General features: G+C 45.2%; 2 protein-coding genes across 3 annotated transcripts in view; one reads left to right on the top strand and one right to left on the bottom strand.

The window, feature by feature from the left end:
* Positions 1-17,935, bottom strand: part of rarga (retinoic acid receptor gamma a) — a 65,475-nt gene extending 47,540 nt beyond the window's left edge. Inside the window, exons 1-3 of one of the 2 annotated variants that reach the window (XM_019895597.1) lie at positions 17,659-17,935; positions 8,337-8,407; positions 188-543 (exon numbers count right to left, since the gene is read on the bottom strand). In XM_019895597.1, the coding sequence (XP_019751156.1) occupies positions 188-356 (169 nt within the window). In that variant the 5' untranslated portion in view covers positions 357-543; positions 8,337-8,407; positions 17,659-17,935. Of the gene's footprint in view, positions 1-187; positions 544-8,336; positions 8,486-17,658 lie in introns of those variants that run through there. The other variant, XM_019895596.1, reaches the window with a different exon arrangement.
* Positions 17,936-19,867: 1,932 nt separating this feature from the next.
* nr1d4a (nuclear receptor subfamily 1, group D, member 4a) overlaps positions 19,868-26,793 on the top strand; it is a 15,798-nt gene continuing 8,872 nt past the window's right edge. Inside the window, exon 1 of the mRNA XM_019895565.1 lies at positions 19,868-20,319. Coding sequence (XP_019751124.1) covers positions 20,298-20,319 — 22 coding nt within the window. The 5' untranslated portion in view covers positions 19,868-20,297. The remainder of the gene's footprint in view (positions 20,320-26,793) is intronic.

Below are 26,793 nucleotides of genomic sequence, written 5' to 3'. Positions count from 1 at the left end.
ATATATATACACACAAATACACACACAGAGACACACACACATATATACTAGTGTGTGTGTGTGTGTGTGTGTGTGTGTGTGTGTGTGTGTGTGTGTGTGTGTGTGTGGTCATGGCTACAATGGAAAATGACACATGAGAAGGGAGGCAAAGTCAAAGCCACTCAGTACACTAATGGGAAGAACTTACAGAGCGCAGCCATCTCTTTGGGCAGGTCGGCACCGAATCTCCCGAAAAGGCTACTGTTGGCCAGCAGGTCAAAGGGAGAGTGGCTTCTCATGGAGTTGAAGGCGAAGGGGTAGACAGCAGGTGGGAAACCTGTCATGTGGCCCACCTGCTGTTCCCTGTTGGTAGCCATGGCAAAAACACACCAGCAGGCCCACTGGCGGATGGCAAGGCACTCAGCAGTCACCCGTGGAAATCTCCGTGAAACTTGTGTCTTCTCTCAAAGGCTCTGAGGATGTTGGAGACTGGATGAGTAAGGATGGGGGCCTCTTGTTTAGTGGGGGAACGACAAACTCCTCTTGAGTGCAAACATCCAGTTTCTGTGGAAGAAAAGACAAACTTGTTTCTTCTTATTTCAGAGCATGAAACACAAGGACAAATCCATCTGATTGGCATGAATATGATATGTAAGTGGTTTCTGTTGAGACCGCAAAGATGCTGAACCTCCCGTCCAACTACCAGATCCTGATCCATGCTAGCTCTGGGACGGCGAAAAGTTAATCCACAGTTCTAAACGCAGATGGATGTGCAAATTTGATCTGAACAGGTATGAGAAAAAGAAGGAAGAAGGGGCAGGGGCCACTGAGGGAGGAGGACAGCGAGCAAACAAAAGATATAAAGACGTGCGAGGAGAAGAGTGAACCGGAGGAAAATCCAGAGAAAATTGGGACTGGGTGAGGGGAAACCAGATAAGAGAGATGTTGGGAAAAAGTTATAACAGAAAAGCAGGAGGTGGGGGTGGAGGGGAGAAGAGAGAAAAAGAGAGAGCACTCTTGTTCCTTTCGTATTGAAGGGCTTCCAGACTTGTGCTCTGATTCCAACCGATGCCATATGATTGAAATCAGCAGAGCTCTGCTATAAAGAGCCCCTCTGTTCCTGCTGCCAGCCTAGCACAGCAGCCTGCCTCCCGCTCCCTTCTAGACCAGAGGCCCAGACACGGGGTCCGTGGGGGGAGAAAATGAGATCCACTGATTGTTAACTGCTGCTGTCACTTCCAACAAGCTTGTGTTGAGGTAAGGCTCGCACCCCACAAAGTCCGTTGGGCTCAAATCTCCCACAGCCCACTCGTCACTCAGACGCCGCACAGTAGGCACAGACAAGGAAGCTCGTCATGCACTGTCGTTGATTGTTAATACAGGACCAAGTAAAGCCACCCCATTTTTTTTAATGTTTTCGCAGACCGCTCAACAAGGGTGACTTTATGAGTGAGTGGTGTGATGAGCTTGTTTTTACAAATGTGGGTTTGAAAGACAGCAGAGCCAAAAAATTTGGTACGTCTGTGGGTTGTGAATTTTAGGAAAAGGACTAGGACAGAAATTCTGGCAAACAAGGTTGATTGGAGGATGGGTCGCTAGGGCTTGAGAAGACATAAGTGGTGAACACATGACATGAAAACGGTGATCATAAAAAGAGCAACAGATGAATAGTGGCAAAATCTGGGCATTAGGGGGCACTGTGAGGTGGCGCCATGTCTTGATGAGAAAACAGGCTGAGAGCTTTCCGAGACACTTATATGTACCACAAAGTCTGAAATACATAGTTCATACACATGCAATCAAGCACGTGGAAAGGAAAAAAAGAACCCTACATGTGTTAAAAGCAAGCACAATCAGTTATGTATTCCTAAATCGAATAGAGGTACACATTGAGCACACACACACACACACACACACACACACACACACACACACACGCAACTCTCACCCTTGCATCTTTTCCAGAGCTCTGGCTCAATCCACTCGCTGTGTCTCTTTCAACAGAGCCAGTTAATTACACCCTACTGCTGCAGGCAGCTTCAAACCACCACTAATTTAGAGTTCCATTACAGTAAACTGTTCCACATGTGCATCCAGGGCCCGAGCAGGCTCCGGTGACCACGTTTCAGGAAGGAGCAGCCCTCGATAGGCACCCCCCTTCCGCCCCCATCCTGCCAACATAGCCATACTTCCATCTTTCTTTTCCTTTTGTTTTCCCTATTTCCCTTTGCAGCCCCCCATAATCAGGATCCTATGGCCATGCCACACCCCCTTCTTCATCCGTCACTGCAACAGAACAGCTCGTGCTGGGTTCCTGTCGGTCTGTGGGTCCCATTATTAGCAAACCTGCAAAAAGATGGCCGAAAATGGGAGAAGACGTGCAGTGTGGGACGGATAATCCAAAGTGTGCGCATGATATGTTTGTGTCCCATTTGGGTAAGTGCCTCATGCACTCTTCAAAGGCAGCAAAATCTGACAGTGTTGAGAGATGCGAGTCGGATTGAGGCTTTTGCTTTCTCACAGGAGTAAACAATAGTTTATTGATCCATCGATTCATCCAGTATTGCAGTCATGAAAAGAAGCAGGGAGCTGAGAGGCGGCCTTTGAAAATAACACAATAATGAATTGATAAAACGCAAAAAGATGGCGCCAGTGTTTTTTAATGAGCCACATCAGCTGAGAAGCTTTTTAAAGGGTCGTTTGTGTTTTATTACGGGGTCCTGTGGTAGGCTCATTTCACCACTGGGTCTGGGTGTATAAGGGGGATGAGGTCACTCCAAATTCCCCTCATCCCCGTTAGCCAGGGCCAAATGGGCACAGAGGCCCTCCCCACTTCCCCTGAGCCTGGGGGGCACACAGGAGGCAGGAGGCGGCCAGGCGGGCGAGGAGGAGCGCCGAGGCCGGCCATGGGAGGGTTCCAGGCTACTGCGGGGACTTTCCATCCCTAACCGGGACAGAAACACTGGGGCAGAGTGTCCGACCTCATAGTGCGCGCCAGTGTGCCACGCTGATTCCACTTGAGATTATCCACAGAAACGATCAAGACCAAATGCTGCATGTAGCAAATGAATCAAGCCAGTAATTTAGCGGTGGCTCAACAAGAGCGGGCGTACTTTCACCCAACGACGCACTCTTTTTGTTCCGAGCACTTTTGGTTGCGGCCAAAAATTCAAAGAACTGCAAGATGAGCAACGGCAAAAGGAGGGTTGGCCTCCACCATGGTCATGAAACACTAATAAGATGAGTGCCTTCTGACTTTGCGGTTTGTACCACACTGCATGTAAGAGCAATTAGAAACGTGCCCTGCCTTCATAAAAAAGTACACTAAGCTCTCTCTCTTGTAACGGTGTATGTATTCAATATTGTTGCCCTCCATTCCTGTCAGGGGTGGGAATGTCATGTGTACTACAAAGTGACTGACAACTTTGAGAGAATTTCAGGTGAAGAAACCATGCCTGTTGCCTGACCGTAGATGAGAGTTTTTGCAATGAATCATTCCTATGCAATGTTGAGCGTCACCAACACTTGAATGGTTTAATTGTTAAACATCCTCGTCAAAAATGGAAATAACCCTTGTTGTACCCATAGTGGTGACTCAGTTTCCTTCACACAAAGTTGAGCAAATGAACACTCAATTAGGAATCTTTTTGGAATGGCATGGCAGGTCAAAGGATTACAGTATAACTTGTCATAATTGTCCAGAAGTAGGAATGTGGCTGTGAACGGACATTTGTGCCCTGCAAAAGGCTGGCAACTGGTCCAAGGTGCACCCCAACTCTCGCACAAAGCCATCTGAGCTCTAGTCCGGCTCCCCAGCAGGCCTAATGAGGAGAAGCGCTCTAGCAACTGCTGCTTGGAAGGGGATGGGAGAAGCTCCGTCCGTTGGGTCCAGCCGTGTACTGAGCTAACTAGTGCAGCACAGAGTTGTGCCTGCAAGGCGGAGCTCTGCGGGGATGTCACGTCGTTCATGTTCTTCAGAGCACCTAGTCGAGACCTTGAAGCCAACGCAGCGCATCTATAGGGGTGTTCACACGGCAACTTTTACTCCGTTGTAGCACAGAGGCTGCCCCCCGTAGAGCGTTCACACGTACAAAGTTATACCGGTGTAGCCCCTGAAAACAGCTTAAACCGGAGCAAATTTAACTCTGCTCAGGAGGTGGTTTAAAAATTTACTCCGGAGTAAATGCTAGTTTGCGACGCAGCACCGATATAAAATGGGACGTGTGAACGCTACAGGGGTAGACTCGCTACACATGAGAAGAGTTGATTACATACGGCTATTGAATGCTGAATGTTGCTTTCGTGCTCTGTTGTACTTCCATCATGTTTCCTTTCTCTCCTCTGATCCTTTTACGGTGTCTGGTAGACCACAGTGTCGATTTGTATGGAGAAGTATAAACCATGCTTTTTCGATATGTCATGAACAAGGCGGGGAAAAGGAAGTACACTTTACGAATGCGCATGTTTTATTTCCGTATTATTACTATTGTATTGCACGGCCACAGAAACTGCCGTGTGAACGCAAGTGGGGCTGCACCGGGGTTAACACGCTTCTCTTTAGTAAGCAGCTTTTTACGTGTGAACGCTCCACAAAATGTACACCGGTGTAAGATATATCGCAACAAAATACGTCGGTGCAGCACCGATGCAAATGTGTGCCGCGTGAACACCCCTTATTTTGCCTCAATGGCATCCAACAATTTCACATAAGGAGCAATTCATTGAGAAAACCTGTGGGCACCAACCTCTTTTGACCCACAGGCCACAGGTGGTATCGTCACACAAAGCCGTGTGTTTGTAGGATGAGATCACAATCCAGGCTCAGGAAGTGTGTCATTGTTACAGTAATTATGTGCGACTTTGGAATGGAGTTAAAAGTGGTACATTTGTTATTTATTTATTTTAGTGGAAATTGGAGACTGAATTTCAGCCTTTGTCACTCTCCCCTTCCTGCCATGAGCGAGTTGAGGATACTTGTAGGTTTTCATGTGTCTGCCAGCGAGCTTGACTGACTTCACAGGTTTTCTTGGAGTATCCTGAACTCTATAAAAGTCTACAAGGTGCAATTTTTAGAGGATTTGTGGGTTTTTTTCTTTCAGATAAAAATGTGTCAAACTGGAACAGATGACTTGACATCCTCAAGATAACTGAAAAGTACCTTGTATCCTGGCAGCAAAACCTTGGCAGATGTTTTTTTTTGAAAACCTCGGACTTGCCCACTCTTGCTCATTTTTCAACAGAAAGCTCAGCGCGTCTTTCAGGCACACAGTCATCTAATTGTCAACATCACGGTGATTTACGTTCCGTAGCTTTGAAGAGGAAGTGGCTGGAAACACGCTGGACTCGGTCCCATGTTCTGAGTGAAGGTGAAGTCATTTCACTACGTCAGTCAAACAATTCTTTTTTTGTCGGGTGCAAAACGACAACTCTGAAGTGACCTCGTGTGAGCGTTATGCGATCTGGTCGCCGGTGCCGGCGACACTTTGTCTGTGGAAACACATTACTGGTGGATGCTGAGCTGACAGCTTGGCGTCTTTCAACAAGTGTGTCTCTAATGGCTCCAAGACAGACACTCAGTGACAGATGACTTGGTGTGTCCAAACACACCTGCATTCCATCACCTCAAACTAGTTTGACATCTGCCTGCGCTTGGCATCACACAAACACGTATTTGCTTACACGCAACAATGCAGCAAAGTAGCACTCGGACGCACTAATTCGACATTGAAAGAACAGCTTGTACCCAGGAGTGCAAATGGGACTTAATGAAAAAAATAATTACACACGAAACCAAAACACAACGGATACATTTAAAAACAGTCAATTCAAAAGATCGATTCCATGACATTGAGATGGATACTCAACTCAACTGTATTTATAGAGCACTTTCAAACAGCCATCTTGTATGCTCCATGTACAGCATACAAAGTGCTGTACATGGAGCAAATTAACATATACAACAAACAGTAAAGCAAATCGGTAATAAAAACAGTAGAAAGCACCGAACAGCAAAACCAAGAACAATCTAAGTCATGCTGAGTCAAATGCCAAAGAATACAAGTGAGTTTTGAGGCGGGTTTTGAAGATGGGCAGCGAGGAGGCTTGCCGAATGCTCAGTGGGAGGTCATTCCAGAGAGAGGGACCAGCAACAGAAAAGGCTCGATCCCCTCTGATCCCTCCGTATCCGTATCCCCCCGATACGCCACACATCTTGCTTGCACTTCTAAAGCTGCAACGACTAATCCACATTTCATGAAAGACCAAATTAATCGATCATTTTGATAAGCGATTCATCGTTTGGAGACCTCATTTCATTTCCAAGAGTCCAAATCCTCAGAATTTAGGCCTTTCAATGGGACATCTCCGATTTTGGCGGTCCTCCACGAAAGACGATTGATTATTTTTGTTTTGAGTGTCTAAATGGGACATTTGCAAACACATGCTTTTACTGACAATGATCAACATTTTCGGACATGTGACGGTCCAAACCAATAATTGAGTCCTAATGAATTTACATTTGTTCATATTCTGCACTGTCAATTTGGGAATAAGGTCCTATTTTTGAATAACGAAAACATTTTTTAACTGATTCATTGATTAATCGACAAATTAGCTGATTATCAAAATAGTCGTTGTTTCACCCCTAATTGCTTCTTGGATTGTCTTTTGTATGCTGCTAAACGGGCCGTCTTGAGTTGGAGAGCGGGGAGGATTATGGAAAGAGTTTGAACTCAGCCACACATCAAACACTTTCTTCAAAGATGAAGTCATCCTCACAATTTTCTCTTTCCATGATGTGGTAGAGGACTTTGGTGTACAAAGCGCACACGCCAACTTCGGGTCCAGCAAAACAAGAACACGCACACACCACAACAGGAAAACACAGATGAGGGAATCCAATTTTCAGACATAAATACAACCAGAGCGGCAGAAAATCGCGCAAGGAAAACAAGAAGAAGAAGAAACGGCCTCTCCTTTTTCCGAGAGCGAGAGAGTACGGAGGTGTTTGTATTCCTCGGCTCAGAGAGAAAACAACTTTTCCTCTGTATGAAGACAACTTCCATGTCTGATTGGAGCCCCGGGCACCACAGCAACACAAGGCGGGCCCAAACAAACGCACGCAAAACACACAAGCAAGTGCTAACAGATTTCTTCATAAATGCTCAGAGCATGCAAATAGACACAAAGACTCCTGTAAATATAACCATAGGGAATGACTTTCAAATTGCTTCCTTGTTAAATATAGTGCTGTGGCGGAAAGATAACGCCCCTGCACGTCCCCTCCCCACAAAACACACACCTGTCTCGGCTACCGTCCGCCAGGTCTTGATAGCTGGAGAGAGCGGAAACCTGCAGGTATCAACAACTCCCTCCTCACAGGTCAAGAATGGCGGCCAATATTGTCACATGATCCGCCGCCAATTTGCACGTATGAATAAATAAACCAAATGCATTTCTGCGTCCAACTGGACTCGTTGTGACTTTTTCTCTCTTTTTGTTTTCTCAACGATCCCTCACCCTTGCTTCAGGCCTGCCAGGGGAAATAAAACTGCAGATGGCAGGTGCGGTGCTGGTGAGCCACCACTGCAATACGACAACACAGCACAAAAGCTACACGGACACGTGAAACAAGTAAAAACATGCCGTGACATCAGGCGTCGGATCTCTCCGATACTCACGCCGGTAACAAGTGGAACCTGTTAACCGAGGCAATTGGGAGATACCATTCACTGACAGGCCGCCAACTATGGGAGCACAATGAAATGCTCTCCATGTCAGCTAAGAGCTGTGCTACGTGCTTACAACTCACTCCACAGGAAATAGCCTGTGCTACTAAAAAGGTGGAAAACAATACTGGGCTTCTCCAAGTTTCCAGCATGTTCGTTATAATAAAAAACGTCAAGGACTGGTGACTCCTCTGGTGAATAGACATCAAACACATACAGGGGTATACACAGCAACACGCGCACATATGCTAATAATAAAGCGCTCCGCGGGCGCTGGGTAACAGCCACTAATAAGCACATGTGTGCATGGAGCAACATGCAGGCACACATTTTCATATGAATGTGCTGTCTCGTCCATATTAGCCTAATCAAAGAAATGTGTGTGAGGATGATGTTTTCGCGTTTGTTCATGAAGATCAAGTTTGATTGAGGCAAGTGCAAAACTAGCTCTGTCTTCAATTCAAGACCGACAGCTGCAAAAAAAAAAAAAAAAAAAAAATCTCTTGCTGCTAACAAACGCAGAAAAAAAAAAATAATAAATAAAATCTCTTGCTGCCAACAAACGCAAGCTGAGGGAAAAGAAAAATAAACACTTTTCAGACTTGAGAAACCTTTTGCGTATGGACTCACCAATTCCGGCGCGAGCGAGGCAGGCTGGCGGATGAATGACTTGAGGGAAGGGTCTGATGAGCCCAGCTTGCCTGGAGGAAAAAAAACGGGAGACAAGATGTGTGCACGTTCATCAGAGTCCTTCTGACAGCACCAGCAGGGCAGCAGCCAACGTCTCTCTCTCTCTCTCTCTCTCTCTCTCTCTCTCTCTCTCTCTCTCTCTCTCTCTCTCTCTGGACTTTCTCCTCCTCCTTCAAAATCACCCTTTCACTCCTCTCCTCAAACACTCACTCTCTCACTCGCGAGGAAATAATTAGACTGTCTGATTCATAACGCCGTCCTTGGTCATGTGACCCAACACTTGAAATATACAGCACATTTTTTCGCATGCCACAAAATGCCTGCAGGGAGAAAAAAGGGGCCCATAGAGTTTCTGTTTTTAATTCTCTCTCTTCTTTGTCTCTTGGCTGAGCTTTTGGTCGAGTTCATCTGCTCGGCTACAGAGTTGTTTACCAACTAACAATTTGTGCACGGTGAAAAGGAGGGCCGTGCTGTCAATAAGCATCACAATCAATGAATTTGCAGCTCGTGAACAGGATGCGACAGTGTCGGAAGCACCACCAGTGATCTGCCTTTGTCCCATTTTGATCTCACCCAGATGGCGTTTAAGAGGTTTTGACTCCTGCCCAGAGTGATTCCTTTCATCAAAACACAAGGCACAATTCACGCCGACCTGCTTTCATTGTGGCAATATGATAGTTTCCCCAAATCATAACTCTCAAGACCAGAGAAGTACAGATGCGACACAACACTAAAGAAACGTAATGGGGAAGTAGAATCCAAAGCATTCCGCTCTTATTGAGGATAAATTGAAGCCAGAATATGGCTTTCAAAGCATTTTGGGGGATATACAACATCTGTCCACATCCTGCCAAAGCTTGTGCAGTTGAAGATGCCTTCAAGCTTGAGATGGCGTTTCCCAAAATGAGCGGCTTCAAGTGAAACGGCGGCATGGCGACTTCAGGGGAAGTTGTGTAGCATGGCAGAGTGCAGCAGCGACAACTTTGGGTGCGCCCCTGAGCGTGCCCCTCTTAGCCATATGAGATCATATGTTTCACATCGGTTTATGTGTTTGTGGTTCTGGGCGTGTGCTTTGCTTTTCTGAATGTAATGTTTCTCAACTTGTTTTGCTTATGAGGAGCACTCACCTCACAACTAGGAGGAGAGGACACACCTTAACTGGCACCTCAACAGGAACCTTTAGTGAGCACAGGTCAAACTTTCCCCAGCGTGCAAGCCAATGTTTAAAAAAAAAAAAACATTTTAAAAAAAGCATTCTTCTTGACACTGTCAAGCGCGATGAGAACGCAGCCACCACCATTCACAACCAAAATGCTGAAAGACAACTCAAAGTGAAATATGTGTTTTGCTTGCTTTGCATTTGTGTGAGGAAAGGGAATGAATGCCATTCTGGCATTTCCATTATTTATTTTCCACATAGCATAATTGCTCAAGTCATTTTTCAATGTTTTTGGAAGACAAGAAAAAAACATTTTTACAACACACGATGGTATTTTGTGAATTGATATTTAGCAAAACCTTCAACCAGATGGGTGAACAAGTGAGCAAAAGGAAAAGAACGCAATAAAAAATACCACCGCGTGTCCTAAAAATTGTGTATGTTCTTGTTTTCCAAAAACATTGAAAAGTGAGTCAGGGAATAATGCCACATGACAGACAAAACGTAAAATGATGCCTAAGGATGGCCACAGGGACGCAGCCACGATGAGGATGCTGCATCACTACAAACGTCTTTACCCATTGAAAAGGGCCTTTTGATTGTTAAGTGACTTGGCTGGAAAACCTGGCTGGCTCAGCAACAACTATGCAACCTAGCAACTTGTTTTGTAGCCAAGGAATGCTAACCTGTGGACTCTTGACAATGTCACTGGTGAGTGGTCAGGGATAGCAAGGCCTTCTCTGCCGGCCTAAACGCCATCAGAAGCACTGACGTAACATTTACAACCGAAATGATCATAGATTTTCCATGAAACAGTATACCTTTATTCCCAACAGCCTAATCTGTTCATCTTGTAGAATCTCTCGGCTGCACAGTTTCCAGTCGGTGAATGCGGATATTCGACTTTTTTGTCCAGTCAGATTTCAGAGTGTTTGTGCTGCCATGTCTGTTGAATCGGTCTTGGGCCTTTACCATCAGTTGTGGCGGCGGAGGGTTAGAATTGTTTCTTTAGCCCGTTCACTGTCATGGACGTTTAGATTTATCATGTGGAATCTGAGTGTTTGCTGACACCGGCATTATCTATCCGTCAAGTACGTTTTCAACACACAGGCGAAGAGGGTCTCGCCCAGCTTGTCACTGAAATTCGGCTTTGTACAGCACTTTAATGACGAACAGATCCCAGTAGCTGCATCACTTTGGATTTAAGATCAACACAGCTTTCGAATAGAAGATAAAGATTCGTGAACCAACACATTGGAAGTCGAATATGTTCAGGCACCTCACACTCAAACACAGTATGTATATTTGTACAGTAGAAACACAGTGGGCCCTATTTTGGCAGACTGGCGCTTGTGTTTCGCTTTCATGCCAGCGCAAGTCTAGTTTAGAGTGTTTGGCATTGTGTTATGTTGAGCTGGGCGTGTCAGTGCACGAAGCAGCCTCGTCCCCAATGCACCTGATAATTTGATGACAGAAATAAGTCTGCACTTAACATAAAAGGCGGGCAGATGCTCATTTTCGTGCAGGGACTATGGGTTGGTTGGGCATGTTTGTGAATTTGGTAGACACGCTACACTTCACTGGGTCTTGCTGCCTTACAACCCAGCGCATCTGCAAATGTGGTTACAAAAAGTCAAACAGATTTTAGACTGGCAAAAAGCAGGTCTAATTTGATGTATTCGATCGAGACGCAGCAAGAAAATTGGCGCTCCGCGGATGTGTGTGGTGGATGTAATGTATTTCATTCAGAAATATGACACTCGTGTGGGACAATCACTCTGAAGCATTTATTGAATGGATTGTAATTGTCACCATCTTTAAGAGAATATTTTAAAAGCAGCCCCGTCTCTATTGTGGGGAGGGGGGATGGGAAGGGGACATCCACAGCGCCTTCGCTACCACAAACACACACACACACACACACACACACACACACACACACACACACACACACACACACACACACACACACACACAGGCGCGCACACGCACATTCACACTCACACTCACACTCACACTCAGCGGATAATGCTCTGTGCTTCCAAGCCGGGGGCCTGGATATGATCCCCAAGTTGAGTATTTTTTTTCTTCAGTTGTTTCCGCAATGTCAGACATTGCGTACTCGGGTTTGCGCTTTGATCGCCCTGATTTTGATGCAAATGAGAGAGCGTGCGGATTGGCTGGGAAAACTCTACTTCCATTCCACAACGGCACACGAATGCGCAAAACCCCAATGATGCCCAATTCTACTGGCACAAAGTCTAGCAAAATACCAAAAGAAAGAAAAGACTGCACTAAATTTGCGCCCGGTAGGAAAAGGGGGGCCGAGTACTGTAAGTGTACTAAAATGCATGACACTCAAAATGCTTGTCAACTGTTGCGTGTCAGATGGAGCCGATGGAAATGGAACAAAACCTGCAAGGTAGCAACCTATCCAAGTAAAAGTGAGACAATTCAGATGTGTGACTACGTAGTTGGTCCATGGGCTGTTGCTGTACAAATTTTATGTTGGAGATTTCGTAGCACTTTAAGTTAGCAGGTATTGTGAAATCGTTCACATTATTTCAGCATGCCACTAAATGTGTGTTACATTTCATTTAAACTGTTCAAGCTAAACCTCCAGTGGGTTGCCATTTGACTGGCGTGGAAATGATGGAAATTGTGAGAGTTGTGAAAAAAAACGTAACCGTGCTGTACTGCACTTGAATTGCCGATGGTCGACAAACAACTCATTCTAATTCTTGTGAGTGAGTAGTATGAAATGCAGAGCTTTTTAAAAATGATCAATTCATGCATGCATGACTTGCTGTAAAGACTTATGGAGAAAGATGCCCCTCAGTCATACTGTCCCCGCATAACATTCTCTCAGAGCTCAGAGTTATATGAAAAAAATACATCTGATTTGGATGCTGCTCACTTTTCCCATCGAATGAAGTACATTTGTGAGTACATTGGGACAAGATCATCTATTCTGTCGACATATACTTCTTCTGACGTTGTTGGGTCACTCAGATTGTTCGTAGGCAAAATGAGCGGCTTGGCTCAATGAATGTTGGGAAATACTGGACTAATGTATGCCCCGATGTTTTTTTTTTTATGTACAGTCCATATGCTCCGATGCATAAATGACTGAATAAGCAGTCAGAGGCGCTGCTGCTTTTCTTTTTCTCTTTTTTTAGAAAGCTAATATTCAGGAAGCACCCATCTTAGCTACTCTGCAAAAGGCACCTCCCCAGATCCTTATCTCGTTTACATTTGATTCATGTGTTGCTTATGAGGCCACTGAAGCTAAAAGAAATCCCTTAACTGTTTATATAGCAGTGCTAAATCAGCAATTGCGTAACGTGAAACAAGAAGGTAAATACCTCCATGGGACTTTTAAAGACTAACTGTATTAGTCGTTAGAGTGATGTGAATTTCGAGTCGGTGCGATAGCATCGCACTGACTGAAAGCATACAGAAGTGACTGAACGTGCAATCAAGTACACGAGGATGGTGTCAGTGTGCGGGCTGTGCCCTGGCCCTTCTTCAGTTGTGACAGAGGGAGGCAGATGTGTGCGTGCGTGTGTGTACAGCAGGCACTTGAATGCGCCTTGGTGTCTGCAGCATGGATGAGTGTGCGCAGGCAGTAGCGGAGAGAGGGTCAGAGGTTACTAGTGTTTGTGTTTCAGTGTCAGTGAAGTGTGCTTCAGGCAGAGATTTATGATCATTGTGTCTGGGAGGCTGCAGAATGGCGGATAATGAAGACAGATCAGGCTGCTATCTCTCTCCACACACACACACACACACACACACACACACACACACACACACACACACACACACAGGCGCGCACACGCACATTCACACTCACACTCACACTCACACTCAGCGGATAATGCTCTGTGCTTCCAAGCCGGGGGCCTGGATATGATCCCCAAGTTGAGTATTTTTTTTCTTCAGTTGTTTCCGCAATGTCAGACATTGCGTACTCGGGTTTGCGCTTCGATCGCCCTGATTTTGATGCAAATGAGAGAGCGTGCGGATTGGCTGGGAAAACTCTACTTCCATTCCACAACGGCACACGAATGCGCAAAACCCCAATGATGCCCAATTCTACTGGCACAAAGTCTAGCAAAATACCAAAAGAAAGAAAAGACTGCACTAAATTTGCGCCCGGTAGGAAAAGGGGGGCCGAGTACTGTAAGTGTACTAAAATGCATGACACTCAAAATGCTTGTCAACTGTTGCGTGTCAGATGGAGCCGATGGAAATGGAACAAAACCTGCAAGGTAGCAACCTATCCAAGTAAAAGTGAGACAATTCAGATGTGTGACTACGTAGTTGGTCCATGGGCTGTTGCTGTACAAATTTTATGTTGGAGATTTCGTAGCACTTTAAGTTAGCAGGTATTGTGAAATCGTTCACATTATTTCAGCATGCCACTAAATGTGTGTTACATTTCATTTAAACTGTTCAAGCTAAACCTCCAGTGGGTTGCCATTTGACTGGCGTGGAAATGATGGAAATTGTGAGAGTTGTGAAAAAAAACGTAACCGTGCTGTACTGCACTTGAATTGCCGATGGTCTACAAACAACTCATTCTAATTCTTGTGAGTGAGTAGTATGAAATGCAGAGCTTTTTAAAAATGATCAATTCATGCATGCATGACTTGCTGTAAAGACTTATGGAGAAAGATGCCCCTCAGTCATACTGTCCCCGCATAACATTCTCTCAGAGCTCAGAGTTATATGAAAAAAATACATCTGATTTGGATGCTGCTCACTTTTCCCATCGAATGAAGTACATTTGTGAGTACATTGGGACAAGATCATCTATTCTGTCGACATATACTTCTTCTGACGTTGTTGGGTCACTCAGATTGTTCGTAGGCAAAATGAGCGGCTTGGCTCAATGAATGTTGGGAAATACTGGACTAATGTATGCCCCGATGTTTTTTTTTTTATGTACAGTCCATATGCTCCGATGCATAAATGACTGAATAAGCAGTCAGAGGCGCTGCTGCTTTTCTTTTTCTCTTTTTTTAGAAAGCTAATATTCAGGAAGCACCCATCTTAGCTACTCTGCAAAAGGCACCTCCCCAGATCCTTATCTCGTTTACATTTGATTCATGTGTTGCTTATGAGGCCACTGAAGCTAAAAGAAATCCCTTAACTGTTTATATAGCAGTGCTAAATCAGCAATTGCGTAACGTGAAACAAGAAGGTAAATACCTCCATGGGACTTTTAAAGACTAACTGTATTAGTCGTTAGAGTGATGTGAATTTCGAGTCGGTGCGATAGCATCGCACTGACTGAAAGCATACAGAAGTGACTGAACGTGCAATCAAGTACACGAGGATGGTGTCAGTGTGCGGGCTGTGCCCTGGCCCTTCTTCAGTTGTGACAGAGGGAGGCAGATGTGTGCGTGCGTGTGTGTACAGCAGGCACTTGAATGCGCCTTGGTGTCTGCAGCATGGATGAGTGTGCGCAGGCAGTAGCGGAGAGAGGGTCAGAGGTTACTAGTGTTTGTGTTTCAGTGTCAGTGAAGTGTGCTTCAGGCAGAGATTTATGATCATTGTGTCTGGGAGGCTGCAGAATGGCGGATAATGAAGACAGATCAGGCTGCTATCTCTCTCTCTGGGCACCACTGGAAACATGGCCTTTTGCCCTCGCCATTCGTGTGTCATTAACTTCAACCAGTGACATCACAACGTGCCGCCCTGACATCAAACCGAACACGAACACACTCGCACAGCTCATAGTTGACTGAGGGGAGCTCGATTCCTCCCAGGAAGTCATCCGGCAAACGCGGGCGTTCTTAGGCGCCAAGCTCTGCAGCTCCTCTGGATGTGTTTATGAAGGTATGAAATATTCATAGGAGCCGGTCGTGTGTTTCCACTTAAGATTCAACATATTTGCATTCACGGAGCAACGCAGCCGAGGCCTTGGGGTTTGCTGGCAGAGGGAAAGGAGCAAAGGCAGAAGAGGAAAGAGCAAAGAGTGATGACAGAGGAGGCAAGAAAGAGAGGAAGTCAGGTCCGGTGGTTTTACGGAGAAAAGGGTCGAAAAAGACGAGAGAAAGCCGTGCGAGATGGCACAGGGAACCAAAGCAAAGGCGGGATTGACGGAGGTGGCGAGCATGGAACGGGCGCCTGTGGCGGCAGCTTTACACCAGTAACACGATGCCTGCATTGACATCATTGTTTCCCCGTGTTCAGATTGATGTCGTGTCAACTTTGGACGTGCCGTGAGAAAGGCTGGGGAGGCCAAGGAGAGCCAGCGCACCCGGCTCACCTCTGAACACTTACCAACACTTGCTTGCTTGCAGAATGAAACACACATCCGCAGAAATGAAGGAGCTCATTCATGCCGCCTGGCAAACTCTGCTCATTTACAGTGCAGCTACCTTGAAGTACACACCGGAAAATGAGTTACTCATAGCTAAGCAGCAAAGTAGGCAGGCGCCCAGGGCCAGGACAGGTTTCTACCACAATGTATTCTTCTTCTTCTTCTTCTCCTGTCCAAGGCTCGCCTCATAGCTAAGCAGCAAAGTAGGCAGGCGCCCAGGGCCAGGACAGGTTTCTACCACAATGTATTGTTGGACCAAAAACAAACCAGCACAAGGCATGGCAGAAAGTGCCTCTTTTAGTACAGTGGAACTGCAGGGGGTGCAGCAGGACAGGGTTTGCGCGTGTGCACGCACGCATAATTTTGGGGTGCATTCAGAGGTTGCGGACACAGCTACCAGTGTGCGTGCCAGCAAATGAGCACTCTCGCCTGTTCCCCAACATGTGTGTCCAATGAAAGGTGAACGTCTCTCCTGTCTATACTTTGTTCCAAAATCAGCCATGATGTCACCGTGAACCCATCTTGAACCCACCTCTGTCAAAAAGCATTACTCCAGCCCCCCCTTCCCCTCCGCCCCGTTTTCCTCGTTCACGCTCTGCTCCTGCCTCGCAAATTCTTCTCCGAGCTCCCATTCTTTGCCTTTTCCTCCTTTGTCATATTTCCCTATTTTCAGCGTTTCCCCTCTGCACGAGTGTCCGTGTCTTGCCTTGCTAGCTAGTTAACTCGCCTCGCTCTTTCAACAAGGGTGCACGCATATTTTTGCCAACGTGGTTAATTTAATCACCCCAAAACAGTGGTCGTTTGCCAAAAAATGCCAGGACGTTCTGATTACCATAAACTCTGTTTAAACTGTGGTTTGACCCCCCCCCCCAAAAAAAATGCTCACAGCACATGCAGAGGAGCCAAATGAAATAAAAGTAGCAAAAGTAAGGAATAAAGGGAAAATGCAAACGTAAGAAGGAAGAGAAGGGGAGAGAGGGAGAAAGAGGGGTGGCGGGGGCAGTGAGAAGGCAGCCAGAGCGCCACATATGGAAGTGATTCTGTAATTACTGCAAATCTGTGAGCTCAAAGGGAAAGGTCTTCTTTTCCATGCCTCTTTGCCTGCACATAAAACTGCCCTTGTGAGAAAGCTGGGCACAAGACACTGCAGCAAAAAAAATGCATTTAGTTCTGGCGCGTGTGGATCATATATAAACATGTAGTATTTTGGAACTTGAGACTGCTTTTAGCCACAAGAAGAAAGAGCGGTTGATTATGCATGGGCTTACTTTTCTGCTTTCATTGCTCAATATGGCTCTGCACTTTCTTCTTTTCTCATCTTAATCAGCCGCACTGCCAACTAATCCAAAACAATACTGGGAAGGTTCTGCGTGGGATCATTTTAAATCTCTCACCGGCCGCGCAGCGAGCTGTCATTACTTAGTCACATAAAGGCCACATTCAACAAGTTGCGTGAGGGATGGGTGGCAGGCAGGCTGGCAGACAAGGCGACGGTGATGAAAGTTGCCTTTGGAGCCTCAGGCGAAGCAGCGCTTGGCAGGTAGCTTCTTGTGCTCCACTCCGAGCCCTAGAAACACTCGCTACAGCTTGCAATTACGTTGTGCCATGCCGGAACGTGTTCACTTTTGTTGATGGGTGCGCGCCTATCTGACACATTGATCGATAAAACGGTAAACACAAGCCGATCTTGCAGCGGCGTCACTAAACCACCACCCCACCCCGTGGTATGCCTTATCAACGAGGCAATAATTTATGTAGAGCAAAAAGCCTACCTTTTCTTGCGCCCGCTGCTGTGTGCCGTGTGTCGGTTTCAACATTCCCTACAAGTTTTGAGATTCGAGCGAGTGACTGACTGGCAGGCCGACAGACAGCAGCAGCAGACTTGAGTGTGACGGAGACAGCAAAGTCACAGACGCGCTTGTCAGGAGTCTTCTTCCGCCGACGTGTCAAGAAAAACGGTCAGCGTTTGCTCTTAACGCCTCACAGATCAACTATGGAGTAATTCGTCCGATTTTTCTCGGTGGCTGCCATCGCCAATCCGTCAACGGGTCCAGAACAGATGAGGGGCGTCGATGGGAGCCATCGAGTGTGCACATTCCTAGCACGGTGACTCCCCCTAGCGGCAAGAAGTTGGGCTGCTGCAGAAATCGGACTTTAAAAAGTACATTGCTTTTGGTCTGATCGGGCTTCGGGTGAAATTTCAGGAAGCACGTAAAATGTATTATAAACTTTACGCATCACCTTCATTTGGCTTTGAATAAACTTTGGAAAACACGTTTCTGCTCAATGTTTCAGTACATTTTGCACAACTTGCTGTTCTCAACGAGGAGCTGAAATTCACGTGTTTGATTCACACGTATCGACCAATACATTTTCTGTTTCAGTTAGAATTTGTATTTAGACAGTTCTTGTCGTCATGCTGTTCATATTTTGACATTTAAAAGACCTTTTCATATTGTATGTAAACAATCGACACCAGGATACGCCAAGTATCTCTCTCTGTGTCTGAAAAGGATTGACGACCACTGACTTGAGTTGAAAATGAGAACTTTTTATGTTTTGCACTGCAATATGAACTACTTGGTACCAATCATGTTCCCAATTTACTTAAGAACATCACAATTATGTCACTTATAGCGTGGCAGTACATCTGTCGGACTTCAGTGCAGGCAGTGTGGCTTCAGTTCCACCAGTTATAACGAAAATTAACGAAATAAAGGGACAGACTAAAATGCTGAGTGTAAAAAAAAAGCTTAATGTTAGAAAGCTACGACCAATCGCCACCAAATTTCACATGCACATCTCTGCCATGCCCACATGATTGATTTTCTGACATTAAACCTATAGTTATAACTTGCACTAATGGAGCGTTTTCAACTGTCAAGAAATAACTAAAACTACGATCTAAATAAACACGTCCATAACAAAATAAAATGAAACGTATGCGAGTGTATGTGTGTGTGTTTGGGCAGCCACCGGATGATGGAAATACACTGATCGATAGTGCACTCCATTGACGATTTGAATCACATTGGACATTTTCATCTCTTGGTATTCTCCGGTCGCCAGATGCCTAAAAAATAGGCATGCTAGGTTAATTGATTGCTTTAAATTGTTTGTAGGTGTGATTGCGAACGCCAATGGTTGCTTGTCTGTGTGTCCCCTGCGATTGAGTGTCAACCACTTCATTTAATTGTATTTACCCGTGTGACAATTTGTTCAAATACTTCTTACAGACTGAAAACACTCTGCATTAACTGGATGTAAATACAAATATTTACGTGAAAGCTTATAAATTAAAGCTGAAAATTAACAGACTCAGCCATATATTTATTGACTGTAAATTCACATCCCTTGCAGTAGTGCTGAAAGGCAAAAGTAGACCTACATGTATATATTGCGTGCCACTGTGGCAACAGTTTGGAACGACTTCGTCTTTAGAAGCAACATGCAGCCGAGCTGGTCAGGGGACTGAGGGGGAGCAAAGAGAAGCAGTCACGATGAGCCACGCCTTTTGTCCATGTGCTTCATCCTCTCGGCTCCAATTCCCTGTGCTGTGCACCACTCGCACGCTCCGCGGTTTTGCATAAAATGTGTATCAGTGGGACAGCGCTCGAGCCGGCACATGCCGAGCGCACATGTTGCCTGGCTTTACACAGCGCGGTCCAACAAGCGAGTCGAACTGCCCTCCGTGTCACATCCCCACCAATGAAAGCGCACCGAAACGTGCAGGGGAGAGGACGGGGGGTTATTTGTGTGTGTGTGTGTGTGTGTGTGTGTGTGTGTGTGTGTGTGTGTGAGAGAGAGAGAGAGAGAGAGAGAGAGAGAGAGAGAGAGAAGGGTGGGGGACCAGGAGAGACACACAGTGAGAGAGCTCGCGTGCGCAAAAGCACACGCGCGCACACACACACACACACACACACACACCGTGCGCAAAAGCACACGCGCACACACACACACACACACACACACACACACACACACACACACACACACACACACACACACACACACACAGACGTTAGTGACGCTCACATTTCCTCCTCACCTGCAAACGTGACGAAAGTGGGTGTTTGTATCAGTGGGTGTGTGTGTCACGCATGACACGCGGATGGGTTGACTCCACTTTCTTGGAAGGCACAAGAAGGGTTTGATCGTCCCTCGTGCAGGAAGCATCCAAGTCAGCTGCAAACAGAAGCTGCTCCGAGTGCATGTTGACGACTCACGTCAGACACACGGCGAAGGCTGCACGCAATAACCGGCCGGAAAACACTCGAGCCCACTGGACCCCCTTCCATCGCTTCCAGTTTTTGCTCCACTGAGCAGGTGTTTCGGGACATTTTTCAGCTCTCTTCACTAGACTCCTGATTTTATCTGACTTTAAACTTCACGCTCAACGTCTTCAAGAGAAATGGACAACAGCCCTGGTGGTGGTAAGAGAATTTTTCAAAACGTGATCATTTTGATTGTCATTTGAATGAACCGACCTTTATTGGTGCCATCACTTCACATGCCCTACAGTCAATACAACCATCGTGCACCCAAGAGTGCTGAGTGACGACTTAAAGAGTTGCAAATGTGTCCAAAAATGCCCATTCCAAGGAGATTGCATGCTCCACATAGCCGTATTCTCTGCGATGATGATGCTCTTCACTTCCTTTTGAGCTCCAGGAAAACAATGTCACGTGCAGTTGCAGGGCTCCCTGTCACTGTTATCTTCTCTTGGGCTGCCAGTGGCACTTGCATCCACAGTTGCGTTATCAACAAACAAGCAAGCAAACGTTGGCACAAAGGTGCAAGTTGGTTTCCAATGTCAAGCCACCCTAAAAGTTTACATGAAGCGTAGCACTGCCCAACCTTAAGTGGCATTGGCCAGCGCTTTCTCAGGGTCAGCCATAGTGCATGACACCTGCTCCTCTTTCCTAATTGATAGCGAATCATTAATAATGTAGAACAGTCACGTTCTTGTACAGATGAACGCTACACCTTGAACTTCATTCAGTATCCTATCTGAAGGTGAGGCAGTACTGCACGTTCAAAAAAAAAGAAAAAAAGACACATGGTTATGCTGATGAATGTGGATTCATGTTTACACATTTGAGTGACAGTTGACATCGGATGGAGCATGTCGTGTTAAAGTACAAACGTCATGCAGTCAAACAGACTGTGCAAGCGTTATCTTTGTGATGCAATTTTACGGTGAAGCTTGATGAAAACGAGGTTTGCTGCATCTTACACAAGGCTTTCGAAAGAAAAGGCAGAGAACAGACACACACATGCAACCCACTCACTACGAGTTCATTTTGGGTGGACAGCTAATGGTATCTGCCCCAATACACTACCAGGCAGCAAAGATGATTTGCATGATTGTTCAATGCAAGCATGGTGCATCAGCATTTTGCTGTTACGCTTCACCCAAATGGAATGAGCGGCCAACAAAACTGAAGTTAGCCCCAAGTGTAAATTCTTTTAAACCCAGGTTAAAATAAATAAAACTATGCTTTTTCCCCATACATATGATAAAGGTCTTTTCGGGCATTTCTACATTAAGTTTTTCCAAAGTCATGTTCCTGAGCTGTCCATTCCTTTCGTGATTTCACTCAAATACTTTTTATTTCTCTACTTTGCTTTTGAATGTCTTAAATGATTCGTTTTAAAAATGTTTTCAATTCTTTTGCCTAAATGTTGTATTTTGTTTTGAAATGTTTTTTTTTTTTGTAACTGTAAAACACATTGAGTTACGAGTTACCATAAGTATGAAATGCCCTCTGTAATGCCCTCAACAAAGGCTTTGATAACATTCAAATGCAAAGTTTAGTTTGGTGAGAAATGGTTGGACCGCATGCTGAGTTGCAACTTCAAAGATAAACACTTTTTTTTTTTTAAATGGTACACACCGTACCGACAGTATGTCCTCTTTTCCCTCTCTATGACCATCCATTTACCTCCTTGACAAAGTGAGGTAGCATCTTTGCGGTCAGCCATCATCATCACCATGACAACATCAACAATGTTGCCTTTGCAAGATATAAAGAGCTCATTTGTGAGGTATTGCTACAGTGATTCATACAGTGGGCATTGCTTGAAGTGCTGCACTACACCCAATCAAACCTATAAAGCTGTATGCAATAGTTTTGACTCACTCCTGTAGTTCAATGAGGAAACCAAAATATTCAGAACATTTCTCAGTGTGATGCAGTGCAGCTCGAGGAGCATATTCATAAACTTAAGGGAACACTTGAGTGGTCAATTTTTCACTGACAAGCCTAATTTTTTTTTTTTCATCGGGAATATATTAGCTTGCATTTTCAATGTTGTGAATTGGGAGAAATCAGTAAATCACGAACAACTTATAACCACCCCCTGGAAATGAGCAATATAGCCACCCCCCCCACCACCACCCTCCCTCCATGTCTTGGTGGGAGTCACAGGAATAATTGTAAATCCATTGGTAATAATGTCAAAATTACGGGGATGCATTGAACCCAAAATGTGTGAGGACAGCTCTACTTCTGTACGTCTGAAAATGTCACTGAACGATGATCCTTTCCATGAGTGACTTAAAAGAGAATGAGGAAATGAGAAGCTTACATGCAGTCTCATGTCTTGTCTGATTTTCTCAATAAGTCAATAAGAGACGCAAAACACAATGTGTTCCGAGAGGTTTTTCGTAAGCTTAGTTGTTCGTAGGTCATTCGGTTTGCATCCGTCCATTATATGAACAGCTTATCATCAGGAGGGTCGTGGGCATGCTGGAGCCCATCAGATCTTTCTTCGAGCATCAGGTGGGGTACACCCTCAAGGTATTCGACTGCATGCACGGCAGCAGGCGTCCACTGCGCGGAGCTCCGTGTCTGGATGGTAAGAAGCTGATTTTGTTCTGGGAACCTCATCTGTTTAGCAGCCCAAAGCTAATTGCTGCCTTGAGCATTGCTGTAACTTTTAACATCACCGCAGCGGCTACTGTTAGCCGAGGGGGGAAATCATTCATCCAGGGCCTCCTGAGACTTAAAAAACCTTTAGCATAGCAAAATATCCGAAAACTACAAGCAGTCGCCACTGGGGTTCATGTGCGCATTCCTGCTCTTGTCCGCTTCAACGTCTGTAAGTGGAGAAGTAATTTGAATGGTATTTTTGATTTTATTAAGGTAGTCGTGGTTTGTGTTCATGTGAGCACACATTTGATGTCCATTAATCCAAAATATTGTGCAGAACGCTTTTACATTTTCACAGGTTGAAGTGGACAAGAGTAGCAAAGGTAGTCACCGTTGCTGACAACAGAACATGACAAACCAAGCAATATCACAATGCCTCCCTGCTATGAAGTAGACAGGTTGAGATGAAAAAAAAACAAGTCAGGCACCATAAATCAATCAGAGTGAAAAGTCATCACAAAAAAAGCCCTCAAATCACTTCAGATTCCTTTCGTGTGTGAATTTTAGTGGTGACGCAATTTTTACAATAGAAACCAATTTTAAATAAATGTCAATGTTCAGGCTGTCCAAGTGTCCCTTTAATGAAACGAAATTAATGACAGAAACGCCCCTGTGCAAAGGAATGCACATACTTAAATTGGATTAAAGAAAATAATCATGAATTTAAACTTGTAGTGCATGCATCAAACCAAGGGGTTCTACTGTCAGTATAAACCTTCGAACGTAAATGATCTCTTGGTGACTAACATGCTGCCCTGTAATCATGATTAGGCCCTCGGCGGTGTCACGACTCTCTGCCTGATGACTGGAGTTTTGCTTATTCCTATTCAGTTAAAAAAAAAAAAAAAAAAAAAAAAAAAAAACCTCACGTGGCCTCCCTTAGCGGAGCCGCGTGCCACGCGTGAGGAGCAAAAGCCCCGCCCACCAGCTGCTGCCGCTTCGGAGCTCTGGCGGGGTTTTCAGTGTTGTTGTCAGTGCCTCCGGAGTTTGGTCAGTGGGTCAGCGAATCCATGCATTAAAGTGCACTGTTTTTTCCCATTCGTCACGTTTTGCCGCCTCATGTGCCTTCTACGCGTGTTGAATATCAGTCGCTAGCCCCACCCCCTCGTGCGGAGGAGGCTGAGGAGATGTTGTCTCTTGCTATCTGTGCTGCATCTGTCCCCGTGTCATCCTTGCAGGGCAAATATCCGATTAGGGCGTGTTTGCCGCTGGAACGTGACTGCGTTTTCAAACCAAACGGATTTCCTCTGACATAGATAGCAACGTAAGGACCAGCAAAAAATAAATAAATAAATAAAAAAAATCCACTTGAGGCTTAAACGGATGTTTTCAATCCACGTGGACTGAAGTGGAGATTGCCAGCAGGGTTTTTTTTTTAGTTATTTTTAACTGGGAATTTAAATGAGGGTCCAGAAGAAGCTAAAAATCTACCCAACAATTAATAGACAGTGTTTTCCAACCTCTATTGAGCCAAGTCATGCTGTAAATGCATGCATAAATTGACATACCCTGGCACAATTTGTAAGACTGTTTCGAATAATACATGAGTGATCAGGCAAAACACATTTATTTCATTTGAAATTGAAATCAAATTAAACTACAAGGCATTTCAGAAGAGCAAAATCAGTCAAGACGGCATGGTGGTCGACTGGTTAGTATGTCTGCCTCACAGTCCAGAGGTCATGGGTTCAAACGTAGCCCTGGCATTCCTGTGTGGAGTTTACATGTTTTCCCCCGTGCCTGTGTGGGTTTTCCCCGGATACTCCGGTTTCCTCCCACATTCCAAAAACATGAATACTAGGTTAATGGAACAGTCTAAAAATTGTCCATAGGTGTGATTATGAGCGCGAATGGTTGTTTGTCTACGTGTGCCCTACAATTAGCTGGCAACCAGTTCAGGGTGTAGCCCGCCAAGTACCCGAAGACACGCGACTACGCGATGCTTGTAACTCTAAAAACTGGTAAAATGGAGCACTTGTGTGTCTGTTGTTGCCAGATGACAAGCGATATAGAAAACAGGAGGCCACACAAAGAGTATCATATACGAACATAAAGATGATCCAGTATCAATTTACACATAAAAAGACTGAGTGTGAAATGTGGGCCTGATTAATTGAACTCTGCGATTTGATCTACTTGCAGGACCCTCTGAGGGTCTGTTCTAAGAATGGCAACAGTTGGAGATGCAGGTTTCTTGTACCTTTTGCCATCAGATGGACAAGAATCTTTAATTGTCTGCCTGTCACTATACAGTTGGGCAACACTGCTCGAAATGAATTGTTTCCAGGTGTGAAAAGGTGTGCTCCCAAGCAATGGAAGGGTACAAAAGTAAGACATGACAACAAGGCACTTTGCCCCAAACTGTAGAATCTATATTTCGGAAGGCACAAATCACACATATGATCATGATCAACCGTGACTTGAACCAGCAACCACGACCAATGCACACCAGCCTCCCAAAGTAAACATATCCTGCCTGTATAGGGAGGTTGCTGAGAAGACGTCTCGCAGAATTCATTATGCTTGCTGTCATGAACATGTAGGTTAGTGTGAGGCTATTTAGTAGTAATGAGGCAGATTCATGAACAAATAGATCAAATCAATTTCATCCCCAAAATATCTTGTGTGTTTTCAAGTGGCACACTGACAAAATAATGAAAAGCGATAAGCCACAGCAACATTGACCATTTTCCATGTTATCTATTAACTCCAAAAAGGTTACAAACAAAGGTCAAGCAAGCCAATTCATGGTGTGATCAAGCGACATAGGACAACCAAAACCTTCGTCCATTCCTCTCCAATTCAATGCAAGCATCCTACCATCCCTTAACAATTGCACGAGCCTGCAGAAGTAGTGCGAGTGTGAGGCAGCATCATTTTGGAGAGAGGCTTCAGGCAGGTTCCTGTGATATTGACCTACTTACGCTCACTTTGAGTTCATGGGTTTGCTGCAAACACCAAAGGAGGCCTTCGAAAGTTAGCAGCACACTTTTCTATTGGCCTGCATCATTTTCTTTCATACTGTATACAACAATAAACATATTGTTAGGAAACCGGTATGCCATGGCTGTCCTTGGCATATGCCACATGAACAGCGAACTTTGTGTGCGTGACTGCACAAGTAGGCGGAAAGGCACAAGAGGCCAAACGGGAGGAGTGCATATACCCGTGAAGCTCTTCCCTGCTCACGTTGTTTCTCTGCCTGACTCCAGTCGCTGGCAGATTAGCGCATGCACGGGTGCACTCGAGATTGCCATTGAAGCCTCATTGTGGCTTCAATTAATGTTGTCTGCACTGACCCAAATTCTAAGTGGCTTGTGTTTGGTGACAGTGTGCAAGTCAATCCCATTTGCCCCGCGTGGGAAATCCCAAAGAGGATGAGGCAAACCCTGGGAAAAGTGAAGGATGCAAAAACAACGCTGTGCACCTGCAAACAACTGACTTTCCTAGACTTGATTTTACAAAGTACACTATATATCTTTTTTTTTCCATTTCGAAGAAACACAACCTGTTTTAAATGACATTTTGAAAGTGGATTACAAATTGAAAATTGCAAAGACGGACTACACTCTAACATACATTGAAGTCCCTATGAAGTGAAAATAAAAGTCTCGAAAATTTGACATACCACAGAGAAGATTGTTGGCGTAAAGTATATTAAACGATAATTTAAAATCAGGAAAAATGAAACCGTTCTCTCCGTCCTCATTTGCTGTGGCCGAATGTGGTGAAACCACACCCTGCTGAACCATCAGCTGTCACTCAAATACCACAATAACCACGGGGGAAATTGTTGCTGTTTAGCATCTTTCAAATACCGACACATAACTGTCTGAGTCAAAGAAACATATGAGGCACTCCAAAGCAGATATGCCAGCAGACTATCCAAAGGCAAGCTGCATTTTTGCAGGCAGTGCGAGCTTGCCACCTGCATGTGTCAATTGTGCCGATGCGAATGAAGGCCCTCTACTT

This window comes from Hippocampus comes, unplaced genomic scaffold (assembly GCF_001891065.2).
Source record: "Hippocampus comes isolate QL1 unplaced genomic scaffold, H_comes_QL1_v1.1 scaffold113, whole genome shotgun sequence".
Lineage (NCBI taxonomy): Eukaryota > Metazoa > Chordata > Actinopteri > Syngnathiformes > Syngnathidae > Hippocampus > Hippocampus comes.
The sequence above is the reverse complement of the archived record's forward strand: the minus strand, read 5'-3'. Positions and strand labels throughout refer to the sequence as shown.